At 37.9% G+C, this 22,783-nt stretch overlaps 1 protein-coding gene across 1 annotated transcript in view; it reads left to right on the top strand.

Annotated features, from left to right (window-relative positions):
* The first annotated feature begins 2,930 nt into the window (after positions 1–2,930).
* The window catches only part of LOC139745302 (vinculin-like), an 81,848-nt gene continuing 61,995 nt past the window's right edge, over positions 2,931–22,783 (top strand). Inside the window, exon 1 of the mRNA XM_071655699.1 lies at positions 2,931–3,122. Coding sequence (XP_071511800.1) covers positions 3,066–3,122 — 57 coding nt within the window. The 5' untranslated portion in view covers positions 2,931–3,065. The remainder of the gene's footprint in view (positions 3,123–22,783) is intronic.

Raw genomic sequence — 22,783 nt, 5'->3', positions numbered from 1 at the left:
GTGTAACTTAATGACGTGTGTGATAAGTGAAATGTATAGGCTATATTATTATGTGTACTATAGTACATGGTAAAGCCTTACGGGAAATTTCATATCCAATGTATATACTACTAGTATGATAAATTTCAAATCATCAAAATGATTGGCATTGTCAATGTTATTTTTGTATCATGTTATACGGGATATGATGGCAAAATGACTGATTTTTTTCCCCCCAGTCATATTATTCAAAGAACACTCCATGATTTTCAGATCATAATATTCAAAGTTGCTGGCAATTCATCTGCTATATAATCAATTCTTTTTCGAAGTTCTCTGTGTAAATATGACAGGTTTAAGTTGGTAACTTCCGTGTTTTATATTTCATCATCCATTAGGCCAGTTGCTTTGCGGTATAAAATATGGCAAATAATTATGATTTATATTGTTGTTGTTCATTTTCCATCTGTGAAGATGGCTGGATAGCCCATATTCAGCTACACTAAGCTGGTATTCCATGGGGTCCAGTTGGATGTGGGGTGGGACCACTTCACCGGGTTAGACACCCTGCTCTTTGCGATGAATGAATGAAGCGGGATCTTTTACATGCATGAGCTGTGACTCTCTCATATACACGGGACCTCCATTTTATGTCCTATCCGAGGGACAACAGGATAACTGTTAATAATGTTAAACAGGACAACAGGATAATAAAATGATGAGTTGTTTTTCCTTTTGCGGACGGCAATTTCCCTTTACTGTCAATAACAGAAACCCGGAAAATGATCTGATATTACGGTGTGATATCAGGGCATGGGATCTGATGGCATTCGGCAAGAATCAATCTATGAGGAGTGTGATATGACACACGGACATGGTTCTTCCTCATTCGTTATCAATAGGGGAGAACACACACACACACACACACACACACACACACACTAGATGAATATAGAAAGCTCTCCGCCCTATATATAACGTGTGTTGATTAAATAAAATTTCTAATTTCTGATAAAAATGATTATATTTGGTATAGATTTCATTTAAGTAAGGGTATAAATGTTTGCAAGTGAATCCATGAAGTCATTTGGGTTGAAATTTGCAGGATTGTCGATAAACCCAGCTACACGTATATCGTTTTTATGGTCCTTTTGCATAATTTCACATGCAGAATATGGAGTTAATATCTAATGAAAGATATGCATAATTTCTGCTTTTCTACATAACATTGAATGTCATAATGGTCCATAGCTGTATACGGCAGACAAATCTGTAAAAAAAAACCCCAACTAACAACCAATAACCAATTAGTTAATTAGCATCGTCAGACCCCCAAGATTCTCTGACTATACTGTGGATTTATGATCTGCTACCTCTACATCTTTCTGCATTATTTTTCAAACTTGTTGGCCAGCGATAGGTTCTACAATTTAAGCTATTCAAATTATAGTATACTGACAACATTTTGCATTGTAAGAATATACTACAGGGGCGGATCCAGGAATTCTGTAAAAGGGGGGGGGGGGCGTGACTAATATTTCTGGTGCCACTTCCGGGTTTCATTTCATTGTTTTTCTTTTTATTTCTTTTGTTTTTTTAACGAAAAATAAAGGGGGGGGGGGGGCGTGCGCCGGTTGCGCCCCCCTCTGGATCCGCCACAGTACTACAACAACATAATCATCTGAATCACGTTCGGGAGGTAAGAAGAAAAATCTGCAGGTAAAGAGGAAGAAAAAGTTAACAGATTTTCACTTTGAGCTGTATAACATATTTTGTTTTACATTTTTTTAATCATAATTTCTGAAAAAAAAGAATGATTCTAGATTTCTACTGATGATGATAACGAACTAGGCCCTACTTCTATAAAGTGCACATTAAGAATTTAAGTGCGCATATTATCTATGGGCTTTGGGAAGGGAATAGGATAGATGAGAGATGACAGTTTGGTTGTCAACAATATTAATTTCAATTTATTTTTCACAAATCATTCACATACATGTAACACAAACCCCTTGTAGGGACAATTACCAACAATCATTCGATAACCGTAAATCATTGTGTTATAAGGAAAACTTGTGACTGATCAGTAGTTTTTAATGTTTATATCTTGTCAGTGACAACCAGGCTAGTCCACAAAGGTGACAGAAATTATCTTGCACCCTATTAAACTTTGTAATCCTCCATTTTATTAAGTGAGGAGTTTGTTAAAAAAACCCGATAAGTCCATATTTGCCAAATGGAGATATTTGCGATTAAAGGTCAAGAAAAATAAAGAGAATAATAAGAAAATTTTTGCTTCTTTTGACCATAACTTCAAAAATGTACCTTTATATGTAGTGACCAACATATCATTTAAAAGGTTTAATTTTGTACTTTATGACAGAGACCGTACTTCAAAATCTTCAAAAATTGACTAATATGTTTTTGCGAACAAACTCTTCAACTTCTAATTTGCACTCATATGCAGTGTCTACAGAGTTTAAGTGCAACTATGCATCATAAAAAGTAATAGCACATGTATTCACCTAGAGATATTAAAACTGAAATGAAAGTTGAAAGAAAGGAAAGAAATCATTAAAGAAAGAATCAATGACAGGCAGAATGGAGTAGGTAGGCAAGGAGAAGAATGAGTCTGTTAAAAAGACTAGCAAAGGTCTATTGGGTGCAATAGGAGGGTGGGGTTTTGGAATGTGGGCACTGCGGGGTCAGTACAGCATTACAGTGTGTGCATCCCGCATCTATCTAGGCGTGCACCAGATATTGGGAGGTCGTTACACAAACTGTGCGTAGCTCGGGCGCCGCGCGGAGCATGTGTGTGTACTAGCATGGAGGTAGCTTCTACCTCCATGGTACTAGTGTGTGTGTAATAGTACAGTGTATGCAGTGTATACAGTGCATAAACTTCTTCATCTTACTGCATCAGCGCTTGGCCGTTTCTATGTCCGTGGTGTGAGGTGGAGGAGGCATAAAATAAGTGGATTGTCTGCTGTTGATTTTCGTGAACGTTTTTACCACCGTGCTTGCAGTCACATTTGTGAAAATCCTCGGAATATTTCATCCCGTTTGGTGCATTCCTGGTGACTGCCATGCCTGTGTTCCACACAAAAACCATCGAGGCTATTCTAGATCCTGTGGCCCAGCAGGTAAAGTGTGAAGTTATTTTTGTGACTCACCAAGTGTGTGTGCTCACCCTACCCCGGAGTGTTCCCGTGTGTGAACAGGGGACGACCGTCGTCTAGTCCTATGGAGGAGAGCAACACTCTTTGACTTCACATTCAAATATTGAAATATTGCCATTTAGGCTACATTGGGTTCAAATTCATTTTTCTCCAGTCCTTTTCCTGTTTGGCAAATTGACAAAAATAAAGATCATGCACATACCGGTATATATCAAGTTTTTACTATTCTAGATCTAGAAAATCTAGATCTAGATACGGTGTAGTAGATGAATTGCTCTTTTGACCAGATGAAATGGTGTTTAATTTGTCATTGAATTTAGACATGATACTTTGCAATGCTGAGAAAATGAATTGAATAGATTGAAGTATATTAATGATTCTTGTCTTTTTTTAACGACGATGCATCAAGTTGTGTTGTCTCATTGCCAAACAAAGTCCAGAAAGAAAGGAGCAAAACACAGTGAAGAAACAAACAAAAACATCCAATCCCATGATAGACTGTCAGCCCTCCATACCCGTGTATGTTCTCTAGTATTGTTAGAGTCTTGTGATAGACGATCAACAGTAATTATGGACCTCCGCCAGGGGAGAAGGTTATGTTTTCGTTACTTTTGGTTTGTTTGTTTGTTTGTCCGTGTGCAAAATACATATATGTACTTGTAATTAAACTCGAAAAGTAGTTGACAGGTTTGGATGAAACTTACAGGAAAGGTTGAGAATGGCACAAGTACCAGTAACATAAACGATTAACTTTCGGTAGTGATCCGAGAATTTTGGTGGAATTTATGAAGGATTTTTGATATTTTGACGGGTAGGGTCAATGAACTTGGGAGTTGAAGCTGCGCATTTTTGGGTTTTTCAAACGCGCACTAAAGTGCTTGCTCTAGTTTCTGCTAGGGCTATGTGCGCCGTGCTGGTGAGGGTTTATGACATAACAAAGGCTTCTATTTTGGGAAATTGGGCGATTTGTCAGCATCTATACAATTTTACCTAGATGGATAGAAATCGCTGATCTCTATGGAAGAGCCCAAAGAACTTTCCCCCAGTGGAAGAGAGAAGGAAAATCTCTTTGGGAAGAGCCAGATCATCAGTGGAAAGTTATAGCTGCTTGGCAGAGGTCTGCGCACTAAGTCAGAGTGCTTTTCTAGTTTATAAATGTATAAAAAGTGATTTGTATACCAAGACCGACAAGGGTCAATGTTACGTTCACCCATATCCATGGAAACATACCTTTGCGGAAATTAAATTCCACTGTAAGCTTGTCTAAAAGTTGGAACTCCTCTCCTGGTCTTTTGCAAAGGAGAAGAATAACAAACAAACAAACAAACAAACAAACAACAACTACACAAAAACAAAGAAACTTATGTGGTCCCAACTGTGAGAGTTTTGCAATGTGCTACTACAAAATTGTACTACCATTTAATGTGTAGTGTGCGGAGCTACCAAGTCTCACGCATTCTGCGTTAGACTCAAGCATTTAGGGGCAATCTCACGAACTCACACATCGGGCCAAGTCTGCAACTTGGGCCTATAATTATGAGTATAGCTCAAAAGATTAAAGTGATAGTTGCAAATGAAGGTACATGTATATTTCCCTTTTGTCTTTCAAAATACGGTAAGTAGAAAATAGTCACGTAAGTACGCACCTGATCGCACCATTAAGAGCTAAAAATTAAAAAAGCTCCCTACCGTGGGAGGCCACAGGGGGGAAAAACCCCTCCCACACCCTCGCTCGCGCGCACGTTCGCGTGCCAAGATGCCGAGTCATGAAAATCTCACTCATAAATTTTTTTTGAACTTGGCATCCCTGAGTGTGCACTATACTCTACTACTCAGCGCAGGACAAGTTGAAAGTGACACTGCAGTGGTAGTCACTTTGAGCAAGTTTACAAAAGTACTTGTGATTTTGGTTGTAGAAATTGCGCAGAGATGTAGGCCTATGTATAGGCATGAAATGCAAAATTTTGCAATTTGGCAAGTATAGGTATAAAGGTACAATTGTATCACAGATATTTCCTTATAATTTCTTTGTTCAATTTTCTTAAGGATCAACAAAACTCACTTTCAAAATGTTAGCTCTGCATAGAATAGTTTCACTTTTTAGTTTGAAGACTCATGTCTGTTTTGCCTATTCAATCATTGAAAGTATTTGGAAATTTAATTTCGATTCATCCATAAATGTACCACAAATATCATGTTACAAAGATAGAAAGAAAAAGTGATAGCTGCAGTTTTGTGGTTTACGCCAACGATGGCATGATAGTTGATACTAACTTGAAAACAACCCAATTAGTGCTGTGGACTTTCCAGAAGTGAAATAACTTCTAAAGAGGTTGTGACATGAACTACTTTGTATAACTTGTTCTGACACACTGTTTCCCATTCAACCGGACACAACTCAGTTGAGACTAGATAGGTTGTCATGGTAAGCAATCATCTTTGTGGTGGATCCAGAGCGGGGGGCACTGGGCGCACACCCCCTCTTTATTGTTAAAACAAACGAAATGAAAAGGAAAAAAAAAGTGGGGGGGGGGGGGGAGAGTGCTCCTGCGCCCCCCTTTAGTTTTGTAAAGGCGCCTCCCCTGTACGGAAATCCTGGATCCGCCCCTGCATCTCCTACTTCTGCGGTTTAGATTTAATTCTATGTCATTTTCATTTTGTTTTTTCTGTTTCATGCAAGCTGTGACAAAGAAACGAGGAAAAAATCAACATGCTTGACACTACAAACATGCCGTCCAAGGGAAAATATTGACGAGTTTGGTTTGCTCACTGAGTGGAATGATCTACCAAGCTGTGTAGCTCATTATAAACTCGGTCAAGAAAAGTCCAATTTCCCCTTTGAATAGGATATTTCTCAACAGCCTCTGAGTAGGGCCACACACTGTATGACTCAAAGCAAACACACTGGTCGATTTTGTCTTTGGGATAAGTTGCATGCCATATCCCTTTGATAAGAAAGAAGGAGAAGAAGGATAAGATATATTCTTGTTTGATACCTCTAAGATTTATGAAATATGTTTGATACGTCTGTATTGTCTGGGGCAAATTGTCTGTTGTATAGGACCCCATATTTTTTCTCTCTTCTTTCTTTAAAGTATGAGAAGAAGAAGAAGAAGAAGTAGAAAAGAAGATCTTTATCAAAAGGGACATGCCACATACTTGAGTTCCTAAAAGAATCCCATTTTCTTTGATACCTTTTATGGCTATAGATACCTTCATTGATAACATTGTTCCATTAATTAGATGTGACTATTAGTCTTCATAGTGCTTCAAAAGTTCAACTACTCTGAAACCAAAACACTTTCTGTCAGCTCTTTACTCAAGGACTCATTTCAAAGGATGCGAGAGAGAGAGAGAGAGAGAGAGAGAGGAAGTGTGGTTTTGAAAAGCTTTTGAAACCTTGTTCATAAAGTTGTTGTCCCCGCCGAACGAGTTTTAGCAGGGGACTATGAAACGGGCTCCGTACGTGTGTGTGTCCGTCTGTCCGTCTGTCCGTCCGTCCGTCTGTGTGTCTGTGTGTGCGTCCGTGTGTGATCAAAATGTTCAAAATGCTACTCCTTCGCCATTTCTAACCCGATTTTGATTCCGTTTGCTTTATATGATAGCACTACATGGGAGCTTTGAAACTTATATACAGAATTTCAGTTGTGACCTTTGACCTTTACCTTTGACCTATATTGTACATTTTGCTTCAAAATGCTACTCCTTCGCCATTTCTAACCCGATTTTGATTCCGTTTGCTTTATATGATGGCACTAGGTGAGGGCTTCAAAACTTGTACACAGAATTTTGACCTTTGACTTCTTTGACCTTTGACCTTGATTTTTGACCTATTATTGTACATTGCCTACCAAATGCTACTCCTTCGCCATTTCTAACCCGATTTTGATTCCGTTTGCTTTATGTGATGGCACTAGGTGAGGGCTTCAAAACATCTACACAGAATTTTGACCTTTGACTTCTTTGACCTTTGACCTTGATTTTTGACCTACATTGTATATTGTACATTGCCTACCAAATGCTAGTACTCCTTCGCCATTTCTAACCCGATTTTGATTCAGTTTGCTTTATGTGATGGCACTAGGTGAGGGCTTCAAAACTTCTACACAGAATTTTGACCTTTGACTTCTTTGACCTTTGACCTTGATTTTTGACCTGTATTGTACATTTTGCTACAAAATGCTACTCCTTCGCCATTTGTAACCCAATTTCAATTCTGTTTGCTTTCAGTGATGGCACTAGGTGAGGGCTTCAAAACTTCTACACAGAATTTTGACCTTGGACTTCTTTGACCTCTGACCTTGATTTTTGACCTGTATTGTACATTTTGCTACCAAATGCTACTCCTTCGCCATTTCTAACCCGATTTCGATTCCGTTTGCTTTATGTGTCAATGGCACTAGGTGAGGGCTTCTAAACTTCTACACAGAATTTTGACCTTTGACTTCTTTGACCTTTGACCTTGATTTTTTACCTATATTGTACATTGGCTACAAAATGCTACTCCTTCGCCATTTCTAACCTGATTTCGATTCCGTTTGCTTTATGTGATGGCACGAGGTGAGGGCTTCAAAACTTCTACATAGAATTTTGACCTTTGACTTCTTTGACCTTTGACCTTGATCTTTTTACCTATATTGTACATTTTGCTACTAAATGCTACTTCCGGCGGGGACATATATTACGCACCGCGTAATTTCTACTTTTCCTTGTTGTCTGTAGTACAAGGAAAAAGTTTTCTGCCTCATCTTGCTGACTTCTCTCTCTCTCTCTCTCTCTCAGAAAGCATGAGACAGAAAGAAGAATGGCTATTGATACAAACATGACCACAATAAAGGACACACTCCGTGTGGCAAACAACAAATCAATTTGTATAATAATTGAGTCTGTAGTGTAATTTTTTAGTTCAGTTTTCAGACATTTTTATAGTCATGTATCCTTTTCATTTACATCCAAGCCTCACCCTCACATCTCATTATGGTAGCAAAAAATTAATGGTAAAAAAAAAAGCACTTTCAAACCTCTCTGAGATGCAGAATTTATGAAAATTTTGATGGTTGCCATCAACTAAGTAAAGTTATTAACTTATGGTGCTAAAGACCAGTTCTGAATTAAAAACTCTCAAGAAAAATGGTTGCAGCTCATTGTGTCATTAATACCTTTTGGTGCAGATTGTACACAGTGTTTTGGATTTATTGATAGACAATGCAGGCCAGAGTTTGTAAATAGGCCAGAGTTAGCTGATGCCATTTGAATGAAACATTATCTGCATACATTGTAGCTTTATTCCCAGCAAAGCACCTCGACTGATGGTGTGTGTGACCTGTATAGATGCAATCACTATTCTCAGCACCAGGTCGAGATATGATATTATGTCGTTGGCATAGTGTGTGACATTAAATCAATGTAATCTCTACTCTTATGGATAAATGCCAGGTTGTGACACATTACACTGGTGTAGTGTGTATGACCTGGTCTAAAGATGTAGTCTCTACTCTATACACCAGGATGTGATATTATATTACTCTAGTCTCTCTCTCTACTCTCATGCCAGCCTTTTATAGCTTATTTTTAAAAAGCCAGCTAGCTTTGGGAGACTGTGTATACACGTACATCGCCAAGGTTGCTGTGACTTGCATTACTAAGTATACATATCGACTATGATGAATTTGGGAATCCCTCTAACAAATCGTGTACATATGTGACCCTGCACCTCAAAACAAACAAAAAGTCGCCAGACATGAATTTTTAGTTAAGACCATATTCTGAAAGAGCAGACTTTAAGCTTTAAAATGATGTATAACTCAAATCAAATGGACTCTCCAAACCTATCTAAATATTGGAAAGGAAGCTCAAACTCAGGAAAAGTGTGAACTGAGAAAAGAGGCTCTTAAGTACAATGTCTATTCAAGCGCTTAATCTTTACCAAACCGTGCTGGCTGTGCGATGAATGGGACAAAAAACAGGAAGTAAACCACCAGAGTAACAACAATGAAGGGATTATCAGATTAAACTGAAATTAAGCATGCCTCATAAACACATTCTGTCCATAATTAACGCCAACTTTCAAAGCAGTAGCACTATCATTTCAAAAGTTATTAGAGTTGAAAGTGAAGAGGGTGGACAAGGTTTTTCAGAAATGAAAAAGGGATTCTAAAGACACACCTAATCACACTATTCTACGAAAAATATTCGAGATAAACTGCTAAAAAGACACACTTACTCTGCCCGTTTTATGATGCCAAATTTTAGCATAATGTAAAAGAAGACCCGCTCTTTCAGAAAATATGAAAAAGTCAAGTTCGGCTAGGTTGACCCATTTCACTTATTTTCAGTCCTCACGCAAAATCAGTGTGTGCGACTTTATGTTCGTTTTGAGGTGCACAGTCACATACTCTTTATACACAGCACACACACAGCCGAATTTAATCTCAACATGAGTTGAACATTACCGGATATTGTAAACTGCTTTCCCGAGCACATTTTTGCTGAGTGATAGGCAATGTGTTCTAGCAGGCTACAGATAGTGCTACAGTTGCAGTTTTCGAATGTATCCCGTTGGACAGCAAATGAAGATCAGTTCGCTTGGGCCAATGTTCTTACCCCTTGCTTCTGGGCCTTTAATCATGGAGGTACAGTACCTCCATGCTTCCCCGTTCCATTCTGAATTCTGAAAAACCCATAGACTTTATACACAGGCCACCAGGTTCCCGTATGGAACGGGATAGTATTGCTGTGTGCTACTACAACTTATGTAGTCTTTGCTACCAGTCTTTGGCATGATGAGTCAGTGTTGAGAATGCCATGGAGGCTTGGTGTTTGTTATTATTGCATTCTTAGAATGGATGCCAAGCCAGGGATTTAGTGGTGTTCTCTATCTATTAAACCAGAGGTCACAGCGTGGGTTGGAATGAGAGCAGTGTATAAACTTGACAGTACAAAAATTTGTAGTTGTGGTCCTGGATGCATTTTTGCACCTGGTAGGTGATTCCTGTTGTGATGAAGTCCTTGGGACCAGCAGTTTTCTCTCGTTATGTCAAAATTTCATTATAGCCAAATTTCAATACAGCCAAGCAGTTTTAAAGTATGTGAAAAGACACAGATTATCATTTTGGGGACCAGAATTCTTACTTCTTTTTTGCCTTGCAGCAAGTCTGTTAAATGAGGAATGTTCGCCTGCATTTTAATTTCCCAAATTTTGCAAGAGCCAAGATTCCCCAAATTAAAATGCACATACGGAGAGTTCTTGTCTACGCTATACCCCTTGAATGTTAGAGCAAACTCGCGAAAATTTCATGCCGCATAAAAGGCCTTCGGCTCGAATTCACGAAAATTTCATTCCGCGCCGTATCGTGTTTTGCAGTATCATTTTTTTTTTTGTTTAAAAGTTATAAAAGCAGGCTACTGTGTGAAGTACAGAATAAACTGCCCTCATAGCTCCTGACTACTGAGCGAAAACCCAGAGTTGCACCTTTGAGTCTGCCAAACTTTTCAACAAGACAAAGTTGTCTTAATTTATCCAAGCAGGAACAGTGAACCAGCTCATTAGTCACCCTCCATGTTTATCACACAGCCATAGAGCCATCTGGTAGAGGATTTTATACCCAGCCCCTTGGGTTGCCGGTAGGTGCATTCACATCCCAATTAGGGCCTGAAGTATTGAATACCATGTTAAATTGTTAGCACCAGTCTCATTTGTTAAAGTTACATTGTACCATGGTGATAGGTAACACAACAATTCACATGACAATGCAGTTTTTCTTCATGGAATACTGTGGTATTTCGGGCCTGAAAGTATACCTTTCCGAGGTAATCACCACTCACACACATGTACAGCATCTGTATACTATACATCTCCTATAGAGAAAAGACAGAGAGTGTGTTAAAATGTCACAATAATTGAGAAATACAGCACAGAATGAACTATGATATTGTGTGATGTGATTCGCACTCAAATCTCTTACAATGCATAATATTTGTGCGAAGTTTGAATAACCACCCTAATTGTGCACTGTGGTACTGTGCAGCACTTGTTTGTGCATACATTACAAAATACCACCACAAGAAATAATGCAGTGTTTGAATGTCAGTGTGAACAGGGCTGGTACGTAACAACAGCAGAGGATATCCTGTGTGTTAGCAGCAGACTCTAGAGCTGAAGTTACTTGTTCCTTCGGTCTTACCTTTCCTGTCGGGTTGACTGGGTCTTTCATGGTCTTACTTTCAGAAAGTTCCAAAGAATAAATCTGTGTTTTAGGATGTCATCAATCTAATGGAGAAAGAAAAATGATTCTTCCTGTTATTCTAAATCTGATCACTTGTTTGTTCATGCTTAAGTCTTCTGACTTACAACATTCTTTATGTCTGTAGAAAGTAATAACCTAGAAGGTTGAAGCTATGGAGTCTGTTATTAAAGGGAAACTCATTCTTGTCAGAATATTATTTCCTAACACTTTCTATGCCAGGGGCTTTAGACCTGTTTGTATGCCCTGTGGACAGGAGATTAATTCCCTATGTTTGCCCGGTTAATATTGGATTATCTAGTCCCCTGTAATCCTGTGGACAAAGGTTGATCTAATCCTCTGTATGATTCGCCATCTGTGGACAAGAGAATATTTAACCAAGAACTGTAGAAGTGGAATTTTTTCACGCATTTTGCGCAACCAGAAATAAGTACAAAACAGAAAGCAAACTATTATTTTTGCTTGCCATATGTTCCCATACTTACTGTCTCGATTCCGCGGAATGAAAAACGTGCGAAACTCTTACCGGGTTGAATGTGAAAAATAAGTTGTGCGAAAATATCCACTTTTACAGTAGTCCCCTGTATGCTGTGCTGTTTGCAGAGCATACATTGTATGTCAGGGACTTCACTGTAGGCTGTGTTGTGGTGCCAAGAAGGTTTCAAAGGATTTTGGTACCATTCGGGGGGGGGGGGGGGGGGGGGGGGGGAGGGGGGAGGGGGGGGGAATCGGTGAAGATGATCCTAGAAAGTTTGTTTGTTTGTTCATTTCCATCTGAGAGATGGCTGGATAGCCCATATTTACGTTGGGGTAAAGCTGGTCTTCCATGGGGTCCAGTTGGATGTGAGATGGACCATTTCACCGGTTTAAACACCCTGCTCTTTGCGATGAATGAATGAAGCGGGATCTTTTACGTGCATGAGTTGTTACTCTCTCATACACGGTACCTCCATTTTATGTTGTATCTGAGGGACAGAGAGTTTTGCCTCTTGCTAGAGGGGACGGTATGCTTACACACAACATTGCTCAGTCCAGACTCGGGTTCGAACCCGGGCCGCGTGATCGTGAGGCAGACGCGCTACCGACTGAGCCAACTCAACGCCCTGCAGTAGGATCTTGGATGAGATATCAGTCTAGTGTATTTCAAGTCATTGGAAAAATGACATAATTTTTTATACACGGTCAAATCTTCTTATGAAAAATACTGAAGGAATTGTATTGGTGGAGGTGAGGATAGGGCTTTTAACTTTTTGCAAGATTCAAGAAATCACTTCATACTTTGTAGGAAATAGTACAAAATAGGTCCATTCTGAGAGGAATCCAAAGTTCTGTTGGATGAAAATTGATCTTGGAATGGCTGAGACATCAGAAAACAAGATAAAACAAAGCGATTGTAATGAAAGGTAATAAAAAGGAGGCTCCCACTTTTTTATCAGGATTGTACTATTTTGGATATCTCATCCATTTGAAAACTAATTTTCATAAAATAAACCATGAAATCATCTTTGGAATGCACACTCTTTCTTAGTTTATGAGAGGTTTTTCATTATCTCACCAAAAAAAAAATTAGGCGTATACACCTTCATGTCTCTACAAAAACTAGTAATGTGACCGTTATAAATTGCATTTGAACAGATTGGTGTTATCCTGATAGACTTGAAGAATATGAGATGATTTGTTGAATGCTTACATCCCAAGAGCTCTATTCGTACTAAAGTGTATGACATCCATGGAGCTATTAAAGGACAAGTTCACCTTCATAAACATAAGGATTGAGAGAATGCAGCAATATTAGTAGAACACATCAGTGAAAGTTTGAGGAAAATTGGACAATCGATGCAAAAGTTATGAATTTTTAAAATGTTTGTGTTGGAACCGCTGGATGAGGAGACTACTACAGCTTGTGGTTTCATATGCGTACAACAGTATAAAGAAAATGTAAAGAAAATTCAACATATTTTCACTTTTTTCGCATAATAAAAGAGCACACTTGACTTGCCTCTTTCTAAAGGCAGGGGGAATAATATTACCCGTAACATATGTCAGTAATGAGTCAGGGGAATGTGTACTTTTTTCAAAAGATGGAATTTTGTGAAATTCTCTTTATATTTTCCTTATATTGTTGTATGCATGTGACATCTAAGTTATTCATACACTGCAGTAGTCTTCTCATCCAGCGGTTACTGCACAAAAACTTCAAAAATTCATAACTTTTGAACGGATTCTCCGATTTTCCTCAAACTTTCAATGATGTGTTCTACTAATATTGCCACATTCTCTCAATCCTTATGTTTATGAAGGTGAACTTGTCCTTTAAAGCTGGAAGAAGCATTCATTGGCTGATGTCTGTCCTGTCTTCTTTGCTAACCTTTGACCTCACTCCACCTGTCATTGTATGTCATCTCAAGTCAGCCATTGTGAAGGTCTGCCTTCTTGAAGGGCAAGTTCACTTTCATAACATCAGGATTGAGTGAATGCAGCAATAGTGGTAGAACACATCAGGGAAATTTTGAGGAAAATTGGACAGTCCATTTGAAAGTTATAAATTTTGAAAGTCTCTGCACTGCAGGTCACTGCTGGATGAGAAGCCTGCTACAGTGTATGTTGTCACATGCACAGAATGATATAAAGGAAAATATAGAGAGAATTCCACAAAATTACTTTGTTTTGAAAAAGTACTCATTGCTATTGACGTATTCATGTTTAAAGATCATCATTCCATCGGCCTTCAGAAAGAGGCAAATCAAGTGCTCGTACTTGTACATATTCTTTTTATGCAAGAAAAGTGAAGATATGTTGATTATTGTTATTTTTTTTTAATGTTATTGTTCTACGCATGCACCATCGCAAGCTGTGGTAGTCTTCTGGTCCAATGATGGCAGTACTGAAACTTTATCAATTCTTAACTTATGAAGAGACTGTCTGATTTTCCTCAAACTTTCACTGATGTAATTCTACCAATACTGCTGCATTCACTCAATCCATGTGTCTATAAGAACGTGGACTCAAGTCCTTTAACTTCTCATATGAAGTTGCCCAGCCCAGACTGATGTTTGCCACCAAACATGATCTTGGCTGTAAATCTCACAGCCAGAGCTCTGAGTCATTTCCACTTCTTGAAAAGAGAAGTCTTTGTGTGAAAGAGTTTTATCACATTAACATTGTCTGGGTGAATCCCAAAACAAGTCTCTGCAGGATTCCTGACTGTGATTCTCTTGATTTCATTGGACAGCTGCATCCAGGCAAGGAGCTTCAGAAGCCTTGATCCAGGTAAAGGTGTAAAGAAATCAACTGCAGAATCATAGCAAAACTCTTACATTTTTAGCCTTATATTATAGATTTGTTGATTTACTTTTGGGGTTCAATATGATATTTTATGTTTATTTGTTTATTCATTTATTTTTTCATTAATCTATTCATTTTACTTATTTCTGAATTGATGTATTTATTCAAAATATTTTCATTTTTTCATTTTTTTTTTCTCATTGGAAGGATAGGGCTGATGAGTTTTACAAGTTCATAATCCATGAAGCAGACCATTGTTGAGGTTAAAGCACTCGTCTATGCTCCCCTGCCTGGTTTAGCCTTAAAAACATGCAAAATTCATCTTACAATGTAGGCCTATACCTGCCAAGTGCAGAAAATTACTCACGTGAAAATATCCACTTTTGAAGTGTGTGTACTTGTCAAATAGGCCCTACACTGTATTGACTGACGATGGTATGTTACTAGACATTACAGGGTGTCAGATACTGAGATCGAGATTATGATGTGGTTCAATTTATGGAATTAAATTTCTTTCTCTATCACACAGTTGGCAAACAATTCATTGAGACAGCCCCAAATGACTACATGGGTATACAATGGAACAATTCTATATCAGATTTTATCACACAATGTTCAGGTTGTAAAGATCTGTACATGTAGCTGTCTACCAAGCTGCTATTCATTGTAGTGTCCGCTGTCCCATACTGTGCAAAGGGCACATTGTAATAATAAAATGTCTACATCCGTACAAGCGCCAGACTACAAATGACCCAAAACTTGTGGAGCCTGCTAATAATGGTTATTGGGAAAACAGGACTATGCAATCAAACCTTTACTGAGATGACTGGCAGGCCAGGGTAGGATAAGCCCTGAGAGGATTTGTGGAGGATATGAGAATATACATGTAGTATTGCAAAACTGCATTATAAATAAGGCAGTTCGTAGTTTTAGGTCATGTGCACGAAGATACTTAGAATAACCTTTCTTTTTTCTCAGTTGGTTAGGTACACTGTTGTACTTATTCCTCATTTTCTAAGCAATAAATATGCAGTTAAGCTTGCTTGATAAACCAATCTATGGAATCATCAGTCATGTCAAACAAAGAATGAACTTGCATAGACAAGCTGATTAAGATGGTCCATCAATCAACGCTTGGAGAAGCATCCATTTTATCATCTTGCATTGAATACAGTAACAACCTTTTTCTAGTACCCGTGATATTGCCAAATGCGGGGCTTGCAGTCAGGTGGATGTACCAACAAGCACCATTTTAGGGATAACATGGATATCATATCATGCTTATAATCTATACAAAGTGAATTTAAAAAAACCCATCATGACTGTTACAAATGACTCTTCGGCTGACATGCAAAGTGTTTTACAAACTGGCTCATAATATCATCATGAGATAGTGAGAGTCCTGTGAGATGAGACAAAGGAAGAGATCTGTCTCGTCTCCTAGCTGTGCTGTAGATAGACTGCTGGGAGGTTTGAGGTCACTTCAGGTCAAAGGTAGGAATGTGAAGAAATGCTGGAATCTGTCTAGCCGTGTTTTTCCTCATCAAATGTCAAGATTTCCAGACAATATTACCTTTCTCTCTCTCCCTGTAAAGCACTGTGTAAACTTGTCAAAGGTCAAGTTCTCGTATTCTTCATGTCATAAAGTTTGGTGATTCGGCTCTGAGGTGATTTGGCTCAAGCTGTAGCGTTGTCTGCCTCCAAACTTATATGACTGGGATTCAATTCCTGAGTCTAGCTCAGCAATGTTGTGTGTAATCATATCGTTCCTCTAGTAAAGAGACGAAACACTCTGTCCCTCGGATAGGACATATTAAAATGGAGGTCCCGTGTGTGAGAAAGTCACAACTCATGCACGTTTAAGATCTTGCTTGGTGCAATCTGCATTTAACCTGGTGAAGTGGTCCCACCAAAGGGGCATTCCGGACGATTTTCATAATTTCACATCATGAAGTACATAAATCAACAGCTCCATGTATAGATTCGTGGAATTTATTGTGGTCCTTGAGCAGAGAAACCAATAAATTGAAAATCTTAAACAAATTACACTGAACAGTGTTGATGACATCAGAGCCTCATATATTTCATAAATGTAGCAGTGTAATTCCATGACAATACTACTTGCTCAACAAGTTCACCTGTGAAAAATCTATGCATGCCTATTTCTTCTGTTCTGCTTCCTTGAGCCCCAACTCATGCATTCTTATCATGCTTATGGTGAGGCTGGCATGTCATCATCCTTGTTCATTGCAATTTGTTATAAATTTTGAAAACATTCTCATTCCTTATCCCAATCACTATAAATTCTGAAACTCTGTACTCAGTTTAACTGATTTATAGCTGTTCAAATCTAAAAGTCTGAAAATCATCCGGAGGTCCCCTTTAATACAAATGTACAAAATTGTACATCCAATTGTACCCCATGAAGGACCAGCTATTGTAGCTGAATATGAGCTATCCAGCCATCTTCTCGATGAAAAATGAAACAAGCAAACAAACAAACAAACAAACAAACAAATCTAGACGTACATTTTGTATGCTAAGCTGTGCAGAGAGCCATTCAGATACATGTAGGCCTACATAGTCGAATTCAGCGCCAGGCTTGGTGTGGGTGAAAAAAGTTGTCCCTGTAGCCTGCCTGTCTTTATAGCTTCCTGGCATACTTTGGGTCTGGTGAAAATGGTTCCATGACATTTGCTCTTGCAACAATTGCTCTTGGGCATTAAATGCCTGCACACTGAAGCCACATATTAAACCTTAGCACAAACAAAACCTCAACCCTAATCCCAATCCTCACATCAAACTTAACCTAAAACCCTATCACAACCCTAACCCTAACCCTAAACCCTAAACCCTATTTTCAAACCCTGAAAATATCAAAGGCACACTACTTTTTACCAAATTTATACAATTGTATGACCAGTCAGTGAAAGCCTGTATAATGACATGCCGCAGGAAATATGATTTATTGTAGGTTAGAAGGAATGTTGCCTGTTATATCAATGGCTTTTCCATACATAAACTTTTGCTCCCCTTGGGTCAAATGTCATACCCACAAAGGTGCCAGTATATTGATAATATATGCTTTACAGTTACCGAACATCTCATATTTTTTACCATTGCCAGATATATAGATGTTGTATTTTGCATCTTAACGTGGCATGCATGCTTCGGTAGAAAATATTGTCTTGAGGGGAAAATATATTACTCCCATTGGACTGTGTAATATCATGATAGACAATGCAATGCTCATTTGTGAAATATTATATACCCTGGTATTTCTGATAAGCATTGCGTATAGTATGCATATTTCTGACAGGAAAAGACAAAAAATGTGTGAGATGATGTCTGAAAAGAAATGTATAATGTCTCTGTACGACTGATGGTATTCTGTGACACAATTTACACTCAAATCTGGCATACATTTTTCATGCAAAATTTTGAGTTAATACCCTATTAATACCATTTCGTTAGTAGGCCTATATTTTACAGTGTATTTTGTAGTGCATTTGCATTACAAAGGACAGTGCAAATCACAGCAGTACTTCACAACTAATATGAACCTAGTGATCCCTAGAGCTACTTTCTTTTGCTACAAAATATTCATAAAGAAGACTTGGTAAATAATGTGTAGTCATCCCTTTCAAAGGATGGTATAGTTTTGGTTGAGGTGAGGATTCAGTCTTTAACTTTTTGCATGATACATACATGTAGAAACAACTATATGAAATGTTAAAAGAGTGTACTGATATAAAATTCTCAAGAGGACTTCAAAGTTTATTTGATGAAAATCAGTTTTGAAATCACAGAGATATCCAAAAACGAAGTTAAACAAAGAGATCCTAATAAAAGGTGCATCCCACTTTTATTAGGATTGCTTTGTTTTGGACTATATACATGTACAGCTGTATCAGCCATTTCAAGGCCAATTTTCATCTTGATATAAAATATTGAATTCCTCTATATCCTCTTTCATATTTCATTTAGACTTTTCTCATTACCTAAAAAAAAAGAAAAATCACTATCAAAAGATGTCGGAAACTTGTAGCCCCATCTCAACGGAAACTGTACCATCCCTTTGATACAGCTGTCTGAGTTCCTGTTATTGTAGACTTTACAGCCAATCCTTAACAGGCCCTGTTTGCCTACACGTCACTCTGTACACAGCTTCCTAAGGCTAACTCCCACAGTTTGTGATCAAAGATTTCAAGTTAATCGGATTGAAGGAGCTGCTCTAGACTGGGTTTTTTTTTTTGTTATATTAAAAAAGGAAATTTGATGTTTTGAATCACAGTGTAAAATCTACAATTTGTTTGTAGGCCTGTGCATGATTGATGACAAAAATCTTGGACTTGATTGATGATCCTTAAATGTCAAAAGAAATACTGACATGTATTTGATTCCATTGAATTCACTTTTAGCATTTGTTTTTTTATGCCTCCGCCACGAAGTGGTGCCGGAGGCATTATGTTTTCGGGTTGTCCGTCCGTCCGTCCGTCCGTAATGAATTTTGTGGACAAGGTAACTATCAAAACCTGTTGAGGTATCCTAATGAAACTTGGCATGTATGTGTATTAGGGGGTGAAGTTGTGCTTATCAACTTTTGGGTGCACATGCTCAAGGTCAAAGGTCAAAAGGTCAAGGTCAAATACATAAAATTTCACTATTTCCACCATATCTATTGAATGCCTGAAGATATTTTCTTGAAACTTAGTGTATACATGTATTACCCAATTAAAATTCTCTGGTGAAAGTTTGGGTCATGAGGTCAAAGGTCAAAGGTCAAAAGGTCAGGGTCAAATACATAAAATTTCACTATTTCCACCATATCTATTGAGTGCCTGAAGATATTTTCTTGAAACTTAGTGTATACATGTATTACCCAATTAAGATTCTCTGGTCAAGGTTTGGGTCATGAGGTCAAAGGTCAAAGGTCAAAAGGTCAGGGTCAAATACATAAAATTTCACTATTTCCACCATATCTATTGAATGCCTGAAGATATTTTCTTGAAACTGAGTGTATACATGTATTACCCAATTAAAATTCTCTGGTGAAAGTTTGGGTCATGAGGTCAAAGGTCAAAGGTCAAAAGGTCAAGTAAAAATATTAAAACTTCTTTTTTTTCTCCGTACCTTGGAAAATTGTTCAAGGTATCTTCATCGAACATAGTATATACATGTACTGACTGGAATTTATTATCTAGAGAATGTAGGGTTCATGGGGTCAAAGGTCAGGGGTCAAAGGTCAAGTGCAACACTTCAAAATGTTACTATTTCCCTCATATTTATGTAATGCCAGCAGGGTTATTTTTTTTTTTTACACTTGGTGTATGCATGTGTAACCTAATAGAAATTCTCTGGAAAGTTTTTTTTTTTCTTCTTTCTTTGCCTCAAAGGTCAAAAGGTCAAAAATCAAGTGAAAGTGCTGAACTAACTTTTTCCTCCATATCTCGGAAGTGGCTCAAGTTATCTTGAAACTTAGTACATATTATGCATGTTCTACCTGAAAGTGATTATCTTATGAATTTTAGGGTCAAGGGCCAGATGAAAATGGTAACAATTTACTATTCAATTCAGAAATTCACACCAAAATGTATGAATGGGTTAAAGTCAAATTAAAGTCCTTAAATCCCTAGATACATGCTCTCCTATTCATCCAATTAAACCTAGGTCAAGGAAGGTGAACATTCAACACATTTGTGACAAATTTGTTATTTCGATATTTTGCCAATTTTGTGAAAATGTAATCACACATTGTCCACATGTACTATCTAGACCTATTGGGAAAATCATGCATTATGGCGGAGGCATACCAGTCGCCAAAGCGACATTTCTAGTTACACTTTTTTTTTATTCAACCTGTTTTTTCAGATGACATGTCAGTCTGGATACCAGAGTCAGATTTGGGCCTCACCTTGTTTTACCCCCCCCCCCCCCCCCCCCATAAAAGAGCTCGATAAAGCAGAATCATACATTGGTTTGCACATATTTAAATACATACAGTGTAGGAGTAACAAACTTGGTCTGATTGAGTGTTGTCACTGCTTAATTGCACTGGGGCTTCTTCATAAATGTTGGAAAGTTGCTGAAATGAATGTAAAGTGTGTATCTGTGGGCTTCTGAATGGTAGACTTTGTGGGTTTGTTGTGGGGAATATTAAAATGAAAAAAGGTGGCTTTATTTTGCTTGCCCAATTTGGGCAAGTGTTTGTTCTCATTATTCAAAAACACTCACCCAAATTTGATTTTTACTTGCTCCAGGCAATCAGGCTAGTGCTTACATGGCAACCTGTATAGTTAGAGGCTGCGTTGTTAGTATCTCCCTTTAATATTACACTCCCTTGTAAGATGCGCTCCCTTACTAAGGGGTGAGGATTGTACGTATCTCAGCCTGCTTTCACTTTGATTTCTGACTAGTCACATAGACACCATTCCTAGCTACTGACACATACATAAAATTGTAGTGTAGTCACTGACTGACCAGAATTTCACATTGCCAGTCATATCACAGAGTCCTATAATGTATAGGCCTATAAATTGGTTTTCATGCCTTTGATATTCATTTTGTTTCAAGCTTCTGGTGATTTCTTACTCTTTACCCAAAGCTAGATAATAATGTTTCGTTTCCCTTGGAGAGGACGTCCATAGTGTGAATTCAGGCGCACAACATGGTAGCCTACATTTAATGAGGCGAGTCTGCATGGGGTGTGGATCCTAGACCATGTCAAGCTCTCTATGAGTCAGGGGTGCACTGTCCTAGTCTGCTCATTCAGACATTTACTGCCTACAAATTTCTTGTCCAGGGTCCCATTTCATAAAAGATGTTAGGATAGCAACTCTTGCTGGAATGGCATTTTCCCATAGCAACAGCCAATCAGGAAGCTGGATAACCATCATTACCATGACAATTGCCACTCCAGCAAGAGTTGCTAAATTGTATCAACTTTTTATGAAATGAGGTCGAAAGTAGTTCTATTTTATACCAGAGATTTGCATATTCTAAACACCTGTCAAACTACAAACCTGCTGTTCATTCAAGCTGATCACTGGGAGTTTTGAACAGAAAAGAGTAAATTTATCTGAAATATGATTCATCAAGTTAACACTGAAAGTACCACATTACTCATGGTATGGTTATTGAGAAAAATTTAGTCTTCAAACCTTCAAACACTCCCAGGGTAGTGAGAAGAAAATGTGAGGAGTTCATTTTTTTTTTCTTTTTGGTTTATGCACATGCTGGGAAATGGCTTTTTGTAGCATTGACACAATGTTTGTATTTGAATACTTAAAGGCATAATTAACCACTTGCTGATGAAACAAAACCCAGCATTAGTGCTTCAAAATAGTTTTAAAATGTGAGTTAGGGATAGAAACAGCCAATGTAAAAATTTGAACAAGTATAATTAACGTTAAGTATTGTTAAATATACAAAATGTGAACAATGGTTCTGAAATAATAAAAAAATTTCCAGACTAAACCGTCTACAATTATGGTTTGAAGAGAAAAATAGTGATATCTCCTTATATTTTTGGCTTTATTGCCAAAAGTTTACACTGTAGGATGTTTTGTGATACGGATGACCTACACATATGCATCAAAAGTGCTATCTTGAAGATTTTTTAAATCACTGCTCCCAAAGGTAAACAGGGCCTTTAAGAGTGAAGACCATAGATCTAGGGTACATATCATCAGCTTACAGCTGTAGGACTAGAAGGGCGCTATCTTGTTCTAAGATTTGTGTGTAAATGAAAATGAAACAAACAGTTTCCATGGAATAAAAAGCTTGTTTGATCAAAAGTGGATAGATTTGTAAGCATTGTTCCAAATATCATGTAAAAAGCATCTATGTGGTTTTGATTTTTACCATTTTACCAAAAATGAAAACAATTTATAATTGACACCATGATATAGAGGAGATAAACCTATACATTGTGATACCTGCAAAATCTCACAAAATTGTAATTACGCCCTTCTAGTTTGTAGCCAACAATACCATTTTTCATGTCAATTGGAAGAGCTAAATAAGGCACTTTGTAGCTTTTTCCTATCTTAGGATTAATAACCTGCATTTACAAAGTTAGTTTAAATAAAAAAAAAA

This window comes from Diadema antillarum, unplaced genomic scaffold (genome assembly GCF_040938485.1).
Source record: "Diadema antillarum isolate AM-2024a unplaced genomic scaffold, OU_Dant_1.0 seq00001250_RagTag, whole genome shotgun sequence".
NCBI classification, from domain to species: Eukaryota; Metazoa; Echinodermata; class Echinoidea; order Diadematoida; family Diadematidae; genus Diadema; species Diadema antillarum.
Note: the sequence above shows the minus strand (reverse complement) of the source record. Positions and strands in the feature narration are given on the sequence as shown.